The 13,313-nt window shown below is 38.6% G+C and overlaps 1 protein-coding gene across 1 annotated transcript in view; it reads right to left on the reverse strand.

The window, feature by feature from the left end:
- The window catches only part of COQ3 (coenzyme Q 3), a 292,698-nt gene that overhangs the window by 208,712 nt on the left and 70,673 nt on the right, over nucleotides 1-13,313 (reverse strand). Inside the window, exon 2 of the mRNA XM_089366879.1 lies at nucleotides 3,335-3,424. Within this exon, the coding sequence (XP_089223005.1) occupies nucleotides 3,335-3,424 (90 nt within the window). The remainder of the gene's footprint in view (nucleotides 1-3,334; nucleotides 3,425-13,313) is intronic.

Below are 13,313 nucleotides of genomic sequence, written 5' to 3' on the forward strand. Positions count from 1 at the left end.
ATCGGCAAACATTGGCTAGGGCAAAAAATCATGATTTCGAGATAAAATCGGGATGTTATCAAGATGTTCGCAAAACTAGTTATTAGGACATTATTTTATTATTATAGGGGGCAATAGGCTAAAATTGGAACTCGAATTCCTCGTATAAGTAGAGGAATAATTCATTTTTGTAAATCCTTGAGCAATTTGGCCTCTTCTTGGTGGAGAATTTGGAATCTATGAATGCATTTTGACCTAAAGTCACCTAACACAGGACACGTAGGAAACGCAAATATGAGAGTCCGACACAGGACACGGAGATGCCCCGGAACATGATACGTAGGACACATTATATACTATATTCAAATATATATATATATATATATATATTAAAAAAATTAACAAATAGCATACAAATTTTCATGATGATACAAATTTGATCATGATTCATGCATGTACATTGTAACATTATGCATACAATTATGATTCATCAATGATAAAAATTTACAACTAGCACTTACTACTGAGGCTTCTTGGCCACCTTGATCTTGGACTGAGGCCCTTTAGCCTACCTGCAAATGGCGCTAAGGCCATCAATAGAATCTCAGCCAGCACTTGGGCACAAACTTCAAAATTGCTCTTCAAACTTTTGAGGCCTTTTGTTCCTATGGCCTAATCTTTAAGGCCCTTTTATCTTGGTCCAAATAATATATTAACTTGAGGTTTTTAGGTCTCCTAGGGCTTTACTCCTCTTTCTTCAATCTTACTCAAAAAATACTAATTAGGGCTTGGCTCTAAAAATCATCATTTACTCCTTCAAATTTTTCTTAGGCATATAAGCTTGCAATAACTCAAGAGGACCTCCGAAAATGGTTTTAAGTCTACCCTAACCACGGCCGATTTCAGGTTGAGTCTCATTAAGTCCAATCTTTATTCAGACTATGAATTCAGTCAAAGAACAGACCTTACTCAGATCAAGGCTTGATACTCAGGGTGCGGCCTCCATAGGCTACTATGGCCCGAACAAAAGTTCAATTTTGATTTAGATAAGGTTAAGCTTTTATCTCAAATAATAATCATGATCCTTGTTTTCCATACAGAAAGAAAACTATCGTTGACTTGACTAGGGCTATATTTTTGGTGGCTACTCTTTAACCATAGCTCTAAAACCATGTTGATTTTTCAGGGTTTCCTAGACTGATAATTACTTCCAATGATTTCTCCATTAATTTATCTTGTGCCACATTCATCACTAAGCAATTATAAATAGAAAATCTTCAACAGTAAAACAATAATGACAATAGGGTCATGAAGCGATAATCAAACACAAGAGACACAAAATTTATCCTGGGAAACCCCTAAACAGGGAAAAAACCAATAACCTTTTCTTAGAGAAATTTTCCAGTTCAACAAGAGATACAATATGATTTCCCAGTCAAAAACAAAGTCAAACCAACCACAAACACACCTAGGTCAAACCTGGTCAACCAAAGACAACTTCAGCCTCCTGAAATTTCAGCCTCCTGCAATTTTGGCCTTCTGCACTTTCCTCAAAAATTTCAGTCTGCTGCCTCAGAGATTGTCCTTCTAATTCTGCCTTGGATTTGTCCTTCTGGTCTGCCTCAAATTCATTCTTATTTTGTCTCAGTGGTGGAGGAGAACAAATGGAGTATATATAGTTGGATTAGAGTACCCCAATGGGCACGTCCCTTGGGCTGGGCCAACATAAGCAGTTAGAGCCGACCTTACATTTTTCAGGAAAAATCCAAAATTCAAAATTCAAATTTTCCTTCTTTTGAAGCCGACTTGAAGTATACATTTGTATTTATCATTTCTTTCATATGAAGACCAACCATAGCTACAAAAATTCAATAAGATGAAGGTCCTTTCTCACCCTTGTTGTGTTCTCCTTGAATCATTGTCCTTTGCACTGTTGATAATATCAGCGATATTCGAAAATATCGCAATATTTTTGGCAAAACGATATATCGTCGAGAAAATATCGCGATATTTTCTGTTTTGAAAATATCGCGATATTTTCTGTTTTGAAAATATCACGATATTTTCAAAATATCGGCAAATATCGGCAAAATATCGGCTATGTTTAAAAATTTGAAAAAAATATTTTTTATGCTTGCCGATATTTTCGCCGATATTGCCGATAAGATGTTTTCTGGACCCTCGCCGATATTTTGCCAATACCAATATTTTCAACACTGGTCCTTTGTGATTCAATCTTCTCAAAGTCTCTTGTATGTCTTTTCCTTTAGGCTAACCTTGCTTTTATAAGTTTGAATAACCAAGTCAACAACCCTAGTCTCCAAAGTGAGTAACAGTTGAGATTATATCTCAACTTCACTTCAAATCAACAGTTGAGATTTATCTAATTCACTAATGCAAATAACCTTTGCATTTCATTGTCAATTGGGGTTATCATGGGTGGTTTGGAAGAAAGAATGGAATCCTCCCCAACCCAAGTGACATGACAGATGTTGACAGTATTGACAGTATATGTATATTACTCATATGGAATATATAGCGTTCTACTTGTGAAAAAGAAAATTTCGCATTTCATCAGATTAACTCATATTTTGTTACAAAAACACAAATATTTTTATAAATTATTTAATTAAAGTGATTTGTTAAGGTTAAAGGTCCTTGGATGGCCTCCACGTGTCTAAACACTTAGACTTGTGCGGAAATACCTGTCCGACGCCACCATCATCAGTATGTCTGCCTTCTTCCAAATGACTCGAGTGTATAAATGTGGCTCAAAAAACATACTTGCACTGTGGCTTTGATCTCATAGGATTCAAAACTCTGGTATATGCAAGTTATAAAATTAATGAAAGAAAGTTTGTAACATTATATTCTGCCATGATGGTCTGTAGTCACTGAAACCTAAAATATTATTAGCTCTAGAAATAGAATGTATAAAATTTGTAGTCTAGTAGGAAGCCAAAACAAATAATATCATTGAAGAAATCACAATCTGATATGCATCAGAGCTGCTCTCATGTCACATGATATAGATGTGCCTAGTTTCAAAAAATCTTAGCATTCAACATTTTAAATGTATTAATGACGTCTATTTCAAGCCTGTGTTTAATTTGAACTTTCATTTAAAATATTAAATTGGAATCAATTTTCTTCATGCGAAATGCTTATAAGTTATGGGATATACAATGTATATTCTCTACAAGGATATGCAAGCAAATGTGAAACCAGAATTCCACTAGCAACAAAAGACATGTCATGGTGGTAAAGAACATAATGGTCTCCGTAAAGAAAATAACAATCACTGAAAGACTCATGAAAGGCTCATCTAAAATGAAAACAACATATTTGCCCAAACCTGAAGTGTTGGCAAAGTGCTGAGCGAATGAAGGAAATTCTAGTAGGGTTCATTAAATGCAGTGGCTTGAAAGGCCCTTCATGATCCCACCTAACAAATACATAGACAACGTTAGATTTAAAAGAATGTTTCATTATGATGTGAGAAAAAACACAACTGTAGGATGGCATTCAATATTTGAAGCACCATAGATATTTATATATGCAGATAATTTTAGGATATAAATTCTTCAAATTCAAAAAGAAATGCCTACATTCTAGTTGACATTAGACCATAACAAAGAGTGGATTACTTAAACTTCATCTTCTAAACAAAAGCACTTTTATTCATTCAAAACATGAATGAGGTTGAATCTATTGACTGACCTTGGGATACCAGTAACATGGAAAGAATACCATTCCCAGTCAAGTTATTAAAGCAACAATCTTCCTTGATCCTTTGTACTGCATTGTTCATACCATTTTTCCAATTTCGTTGCAAAGAACCCAAATCATTACATTCCTCAACCTTATCATGCATTGCCCCTGATCATCTTGGTATGCTCATTTGAAAATATTATCATTTAAAAACCATAACAAATCATTTCCCTTTCCCAATCAATACTATCTAGCTTCATTTACCATTAAATTTTATACTTATGTTTGTTACTAATTTCAGTTCCCATCATTCCCAATATCTTTAATTTGATTTTCATCTCCCAACATTACTAACTCCAAATTGATACCACACACTTTTAACCACCTTCAATCATCTTCACAAACTTTCCAAGCCAAGTAATGTTTGAAAATCACTTAACAAATGTGGTTTCTGAGTTGTCTTGTATAAGACCTCAATGAACTATGAGAAAAATAGAATGATAATAATGCAGGTATGCAAAACCGTGTGTGTGTGTGTGCGCGTAAAGTAACTAAGTAGTCGAAATGTATGCATGTATAAGAAACTACAAAATAATTAAAGCATCAAAACCCTTGAATAGTCATATCTAAATAAATGGCATAACAATCACCCATTCAACAATGAACCCATATATTTTTCCAAGAAAACTCCTCTACATCATGGGCATTGTTCATTGCATAGTTTTGCCATTGATCAATTTGATGGTAAGAAAATAGCTGTTAGTAAAGAATTTTATCATATCCTTGTCTAAGGCATAGAATTGTGATTGCCCATATGTTTAATTATAATAGAAATAAGTTTGATAAACAATATCTTATGCCTCAAGGCAATGTATTTATCTACTTGTGTAATTAACGTGTTGACAAGCAACAAATTGCATCATTGGATCAATAGCTGCATCTACCTAACTTTCAAACTTTCATCATCCAATTGGCATAGAGTTCAGCAAAAGATAGGTGGGTTGTTCATTCTCTGTGAGTTTTACTATTGTTATACAACTGATATGTGCACAGTTAAATGACATGCACTCTATATCTCATTAGGTATATAAGGGTACAAAATTGTAGGATAGGAATATTTTTTGTAGTGGAAGGTGAGTGATCATCTTTTACCCAGTCTCCTATGAGATCTAGAAATATAAAATACACAGATAAGTCATCATCTTTGACCAAGTCTCCTACAGAATGTATAAACATAATATATCCTTTCACTATGTCAACTATAACTAAGTCTCATCATTTCCTCCCTTCAAAGAAATTACACCTGATTTCCAATAGAGTTGATGGCACACCCCTTCCATCAGAATACAGAATAATCCTTGACATGTGTAGTCAGAGTCTTGGCTTGGACCCACGTTCCGGATGAAAATCGTGTTTCAACCAATGGCAAAGCACTGTATCAAAGGGATGAGGTTCAAGGAAGAAAAGCATTGGATGCCTTTTCTACTTGAGAACAAAACCAGTAGAAGAGTGTTAAGGTCGAGAAAGGGAAGCATTGATGCAAAAGATATCAATTTTGTTGCAAAGGAAACATGAACAGGGTTGGAACGAAACAAGTAGAAGAGTGTTAAGGTCGAGAAAGGGAAGCATTGATGCAAAAGATCTCAATTTTGTTGCAAAGGAAACATGAACAAGGTTGGAACGAAACAAGTAGCATTATACTCTAGAGGGTATAACTCATTCTTCTTCATACCTGAGGTGCATGGGAGCAAGAAGTTGAGTGACTCCTTGTCTACAAAAGTATATGGATTTGACAGATTAGTTGGCATCAGAAGTTTTGCCTCAAAATCTAGCAGGTCTTCTGAGGGGAGTTCACAAGACAAGAACTAGACTATGTGACAACACTATGAGGTGTGGCCAACTGTCACCACAGCCACTACCTCCTGCTCCTTAGTGGACTTTCACCACAAGAGAGGCTTCCCTATATTAGGTCACTTAAAGGATATATCAAGTTCAAGGGATAAAGGTGACGATATAGACCAAGGAGGGTAGCTCTTCTTAAGAACAGGGCTTAGCTAGAACAATAAGGCAATGTGCATCCCCAAGAGGCCTATTTAGGGCACAACGTGACCTAGGGTTCAAGAATAAGAAAGGTCAATAGGTTTATCTAGGATCACAAAGCCAAGAAAAGGCTTGTAATATATGTGTAAAAACAATATATGGCACAACAAGCCTCAAGTTGAAGCATAGGGCAAGACTAGGGCTTAGCTAGGGCAAAGGACATCAGCCCCAAAAGGCAGAATCAGCCACAAAAAAAGGTTGATTTTGAGGCACATGCCTCACATCCAAGTGTTGAATCCCTCCACTAGTAAACATGGTCTCCACGGGTCTCCAACTGTCTAATAAAGCCACCTCCTCTCCAGCGTTAGGGCTAACCCTAGTGCAACAAGCCCTCCCTAGTCTCTCAATGGGAGACTATCCTCATCTGAGCTTTGAATCAGCGCCTATCCATAAGGTTTTGTCAAGGCCAGCCTGGGGGCACACTAGGTCTAGTGGTATCATCATGAAGAATCCTCAAAGCTAGGTCAAAGTTGACCAACGACCTGGGTCTTGGAGGTACTCTTGGACATGTATCATCTACCCATGTTGTCAGGAGGCTGCAATCTCTAAACATTGCACCTACTAAGGCCATGTGCTTCTTTGAAAGGCCTGGGTACCCGTGGACCACCTGACAAAAACAACATGAACTCAAGTGAAAGCAACCATCCATCAAAAACTAAGATCATATATGCATCTAAGTGGACCAAACTTGAATGTTAAGGCCACGATAATACTTCAAACAAGGATCACCTTCCGATATCTAACTAGATCGAGTCTCATAAAGGTGTTCCCTACCTTGATATAGGTGGCTAACAACCAACCCTATTAGGTACTCCCAAGTTCCAACCCTCTAAGGCATAGACCAAACCTAGGGTGCATGGATTTCTAACATGGTATCAAAACTACATTGAAGAGCAACTTGGTCAGATTTGTGCACAAGTGGCAACTCTAGGAGGGAGCTATGAGACTATTGCCAAGTGAGTTGGCTAGGTGTGCCTTGTGAGACATGGATCAAAAAGCTCAGGCAAAAAATTGTGCATTATTGTAGCTTGGGGTGACAAGATGGGAGTTTTGGTGGATTGGAGAAGAATTCGACACACAACAATCTATTGAGTGGCAAGTTGTCGATACCGTTGATGGCCTTCCATTGACTTGTCAAAGTAAGTTATGACAGCTCAAGTGCCTTGGCATGGAGTGCTTTGGAATGAACAAGGAAGCTTCGTGTGGATGGCAGGTTGATTGTGAGATAGTATCTTCATTGGGTTGTAGAGTTGCACATCCAACAATGGAGCTATGTACATATGAGGTGTTTGACCCAAGAGGATGAGGACATTTGCAAAGTTGAGTTGTGAAGATCTAGAGTGGACTAGGCCAAGTGTTCAACTGCAACTCGACACTGACCTTGAAAGGACACAAGTTCAATTGTAGCATGTGCATAGATTTTTATGAGGTCACTTTCCAAGAGAGAAAGCTGAGTAAGCCAGGGGAAAGTTATGTAGGCTCAGACAGAAACTAGCTTCAGAGAGAGATTGCGGGCTCATAGGGAGGGTCAGTCGCCCAAAGGAAGTCTAACCTTTAGGTTCAAGCGAGAAAGTGAAGTCTTCCAAGCCTTGCAAGGAAATTCGTGGTGCATGCAAGAAAAGTTGTAGACCATGCAAGGAAGTCATGGTGCACGCAACGAAAAGTCATGGTACATGGAAGGAAGACATGGACCAAGCAAGAAAAGTCATGGCACATGCAAGGAATTCATGGCCATGCAAGAAAAATTCATGGCACATGCAAGGAATTCATGGCCATGTTGAAAATAGTAGTGAGAGAAGGTCTTCTCTATGCATGTGCCTTAGCCAAAGAAAGACCATAATCAGTCTTTCTTTTATCATGGACGAGTTCGTGGTGTTAGTAAATTCATGTGCAAGTTTGGAGGGTTAGTTAATTGGATATCCAAGTGCTAGTTCGAAATTGGAAGAGAACGGAATTGGGAGCTTCAGTCTTGATTGAAGCATGGACGAGTTTAACTAGTAGTTTGACTTAGTTAACAAGTCAAACTCAACTCATGTTTTAAATTTGTACTTGCCAGAAATAGCATGGATCGAATCAATAAAAGGAGGACAAAAGGCACAAGTTTAATAAATTGTTTTGTGCACAAGGTTGTGAGACAAAGCAAGCTCACAAGTTTTGTGAGAGAGTGAGAGATCCTTCTTGTGAGAGCGTAATTTGGAGGAACCAATACACAGTGATAGAGAGACCTTCTTGCAACCAGATTTCCAATAGGATTTAGGAGGTCCATCCTAAAGAATAGGGAGGCCTTTGCACTCGGAAATAGGAGATCTCCTGCACAAGGAAAAAGGGCCAGGCATGCCGCAAGAAAGGAGTTGGGTCAAGGTTGTAGTAGGGTGTTTCTAGCTAGTGTAGTAGTGAGAACGATTGAGTTTTCAAGTGAAACGGTTTTCCCTGTAAGAAATTTGATTGCTCAGAATTCTATCAATAAAATTCTATAGCAAGGAGAGGGTTTTCCCAGTTGGTGTTCACTAGAAAAATAATTGTGTTTAATTGTGTGTGACTGTGTTTATCTTTGTGATTATTTCGCTACTTATGTGTGTTGAGAAATTCTTTGTCTTGGTGAAAAGAATTTTTGGTTTCAATTTGTAGTTGCCATTAGTTTTAGATTGTTCATTCAAGTAGTTGCAGAATTTCGTACAACTTCAACATGGTATCAAAGCAAAGATCAGCACACAGAGATCAGTTTGTGAGTTTTTGGAAGCAGGCAGTTTGGTTAAGTTCTGGTCTAGGAAGATACCATTGTTCTGTGAATTGATGATAAAGGACGCAGCCTACGAGAGGCCTGTAACACCTCAGATCGGAGACAAGGATAGGGTCAATATTTTTGTGTTTGGTGGAGCAGGGCCAAGGTACAAGAGTATTGGTACATAAGACTGAGAAGCCTCTCTCAAGTGCAAATTGAAGGTCTGAGTTACCTCAGGCAAGAGCGAGGAGGATACATGTTAGTGAGGATGAAGTTAAGGGCTTTCACAGTATGCTTTAGGTCTGAAGATTGGTCACAGAGTTTGAGACGTGTATCTACAGCAGGATGAGGCTAGAAGGTATTTTTGATGCTCATGATTTGTGGAGAAGATTGTTGGTGGAATAGGTCTATCCTAAAGGGCGTTTAGGGCAGCAATTTGTGATATCCACAAGTGCAACTCTACTCAAGAAAACAGAGAGAAAGGAGCAATGCGAGGAGCCTAAAGTGTCTCAAGCAAAGAGGAGGAAGTTTGTAGCAAATTCAAGTTGCTTGAACAAGCAAGGTTATCTCTGTGCATCAGAGTTTGAAGAGCAGAGCAGAACCGTTCCTTGGATAGCAGTATGGTGTTCCTTGGACTAAGGTGAGATGTTAATTTTAGCTTAACATGTTCTTTTCTTAGGTCAATTACTTCAATGATCCACATTAGCCCAATTTACATTTTCATTGCAATCACATAAGCCATTATAATTTATTATATTGACAGTAACTGACAAAAGAACATAAACCATATACGCAGAAGACAAGCCAAGACAAGAGAACACAAAATTGGCACAAGCCAGGGAAAAACCCCAAGATGGGGAAAACCCTTGATCAATCTTCATTATTATCAGTATCAAATGTTCAGCAGAGAAAGAGAGAGAGAGAGTACACTCAAAGTCAAAATTGACTTGCCAATATGTTGATCAATACCACTGTCCAGATGTCAAGGAAATAACCCAGTCAAGTCTGTACTTCTGTCTTCTGAACTAACCAGTGGTCAACAATAGTTAAAGCAGCTCGATCCTGGATCTATATATGCGGCCTTCTTTGCTGAAGATGAGGAACCCAAAGCAATTTGATTTTGGGTTGAATACAGATCTGGCTAAGGCATACATCAGCCCTGACCTACAGCAGCAAATTTATGTGTTTAACTTCTAAACAACTCACTCTTCCTTGCTGTGAGAGCGACTCAGACCAGGCTAATATCTTGGTCTCTTTTCTTCCACTAAACATAGGTCTGAACCTGGAAAACTCCATAGTAGGTCTGCAGCCAGCAAGAAAAGATGAATATTGTCCAGAACAGTCCTTAAATACTCATCGATTTAGTCCAGACATGCTTCCAACTGCCTTGGCCTTTTGCCTAAGGAACTTGGCCTGTTGTAGGGGAAGGTTTTCCATATAAAACTAGCCCAAAAATCCTCCTCAAGGATGCGGCCTTTCCTGCAATGACCCAGACCTGCATAAGAAACAAAAATGGCCCAAAGACATGCTCTTCGTCCTCTTTGATCGATCTCCTAGGAAAGCGGCCAACTTCAAAGAGAAGAAGAAGAAGTTATGGATGTGTCAAATGAGGATGGAGGTCTCTTCTATATATAGGAGATGGAGAGGGTTTTAATTTGATTAATTTGCCCCAAGCCAACCTTAACAAATTACACATGAGGGGTTTGCCTTTCAAAAATATATTTTTCCTTGTCCAAATTTAGTGATCTTTAGGTCAATTTTGGTCGTCTGGAAAAGAGGAATTCAATGCCACAATTATCTTCTTCAAAAGAGTTTCCCAAAGTGGAATTTGGCCCTAGTTGCCAATTTTAACACTCCCTCTCAACTAGGGAGAATTCCACTTGCCAAACCATCCATCATCATGCCATCCTGCCATCATGAATCATCTTTGATTCTCGTCTCTGCTCTGCTGAACACTAATATAGATAATGAAGAAGAATCGATCGAAAGTGAGTCACAAGACCTTACCACTCTCTAGTGACAAAAGTCAGTCCGAGGGAAAAAATCCCAATCAGACTTGATCCCAGGTCAAGTTGTTGAACACCATCCATCCTAGACATAGGGAGTACGACAATACACGATGCGTCCATCGGTAGTGCTATGGTCCCTAATACCTATCCACTTTTCCCAACTCATTGGCCAGATGAGAGGTACTTCCCATGTGTCCCGGACTACATGGGTAGGATGATGTTGGGGCAATAGCAGGGAAAGAATAAATCACATCTTGCTCACAACCACACGTAGGGAAAGGATGAACCACATCCTACAGTCACATGTCACAACCATTGTAGGGAAAGGATAAACCACATCCTACGTGCATGCAAACCACCGAGAGTAGGGAAAGGATGAACCACGTCCTACATGCATGCCAACCAACAATCGTAGGAAGGATCCTACACGTGGGGAAAGGATGAACCACATCCCACCGACATGTCAACCACAGATCATAGGGAATGAGCATCCTACACGTGGGGAAAGGATGAACCATGTCCCACCGACATGTCCATATGTGACAACAAGCAGATGCTTATATGCATCTCTCACTGGGGTACCCGCTGGAGAAGGTGAACCACTCATCCTGCCCATATGCCATAGGAGAAGGTGAACCACTCATCCTATGCATATGTCATCAATAGTAGGGGAAGGTCAACCACTCACCCTACACACATATCATCCGTCACAGGGGAAGGTGAACCACTTAAGTTGTACACTGCGCGTGAACCACTAACCCTATGGTCGCTCATAGCTCAAGAAGTACCTCAAACCCCAAGGAGCTCCCAAAGCTCAATGTTCAATCTAACCAAAGATCCCTTCATATAGGGAATAGTGCCAGGCTGCTTTCTGAAAACCAAGACTAGATCTTGGTGATGATATTGATGACTGGATTGTCAATGGGAGCCTCATAGCTCCACCCAGTAGCTTTCTACAAACATATTGAGTTACAACTACCCATTTTAGCAGCAAAGATCTTAGCAGCACTTAGCAATCCTCTGTTTCTTGCATATCTTGTTGAAGAAAATACTTAACTGTTCTTACTCCCTCTTACTCAGGGAAATCACAAGCCTAAGCTTGTCTTTCCAGAGTGCAAAGTGTCCATCTGGCAACCTGCTCATCATGAGATCCATTCACTTTGTAGATAATTTATTAATGCAATCAAACATTCCATGATTCTGGCAGTGCTCTTCCACAAACAGGAATATCCTTTGTTGGGAGGGTTCAACAAACAACTCGCTCTGAGACTCAATATGTAATCATTAGTCTCTTATTCATTTTCTTCAAAGTTCGAAGGTAGCTTGAAAGGAGCTTCATCCTTATAAGCATCAATAATTAACAATGCATGAGAGGATCCTATCATGGTCCTATCCTTTTTGAGGTGAGAAATCAGGGAGTCTTCAAATCTTTCTCCAAGGTATGGGCTTTTGCCTTTTCTTCAAGTATCATTCCAATCCTGATGTTTTGTACAGTTATTCAATCAATTATCCGGGCTATATTGTAACATCTGAGTACTGAAATGGATTCAGTGTAAGATCTGCATGTTGTAAATTATATATCGTAAAACATCCTTGGACTTATCACAGACCAGTTTTAATATGTAGATCCTCAGCAAGACATATCTTCAGTGAGGCACTGCATCCTAACTACAATTGTAGCATATACTTCATTTAGTAAAGGGTCTTGGTGAGCTTATGTATTCATACCCTTATTCTAGTTATCATTCTTTGTCCAGACTCCAATCATCACATGATCATATCTTAACCTATAACCATAACTCCTGCATGTTGTATTCCATTTGATTCAGTCAAACTATAAATAATCTCAGCAGTGTAGATTCTGGTTTCCTGTAGCATTTTGATAATATATCCTTGATACATCCTGTAACTATTTTAATTCTCAAAATAACCTCAGATGGCATACTATAACTTAGGATGGCACATACTACAGTAATTCAAACACCTGTATATTGAGTAATATATATAGTATCTCTTGGACTACTTAAACCGAGATCATCAACCAATTGATGTACTTTTTGGACATTTTGAACCTCATCATATGACAACCAATGCCTTAGCCAAGTATAATATAAATTACTTTTTATTGCAACTTCGATTTAGAAAGGCTTTGAATGGTGCCATAACATGACTCCTTAGATCCCATGCGATATCATTTGGATATGTGTCCTAGTTCAGTTGGGACAGGTATCACAATTCTCCTTAACAGAGGTCTAGATATGAATGTCATAAGAGATCAAGCAACACTCTTCAACAAGGATCTGAACAGTACCTCATAATGGAGGAGGGTCCGGCAAAGTTCTAATACTCTTTTTAAGGTCATCTTCACTGGAACAACGAAGTCCTTTCTTTGTTGAGGCTTGACCTTTCTACAAAAGAGAGCAGACTTTTCAAGACAACAGGCCAAATCAACTCCCTCTGGGTCAGTTAATCTTCTTACTGCATAAGGTATGAAATTGTATAAAGGATCTTGGCCTCTGTAACACAGATCTGCACTTTTGAAGACACTGTATCATGGTAATCAACAAAATTATACACCTTTAGGACTGCTTCTCTTAATGATGCTACTACAGGGCTCCAAGATAAGTTACAGTATAGAGAATTCAAAACAAAAAGAGGATAAATGTTGATGCAAAATATCAAATGCCCTTGATGCCTATAGATTTCCTTCATTCCAATGTGACCAAATGTTTACTGATATACAGTAAGGTTTCAATATAAATATCACCACTGCAAATAAATGAAGATTCCAC

The sequence above is a fragment of the Pinus tabuliformis genome, chromosome 8, assembly GCF_031772625.1.
Source record: "Pinus tabuliformis cultivar Carrire ecotype Pingquan chromosome 8, CPIR1, whole genome shotgun sequence".
In the NCBI taxonomy this organism is placed as follows: Eukaryota; Viridiplantae; Streptophyta; class Pinopsida; order Pinales; family Pinaceae; genus Pinus; species Pinus tabuliformis.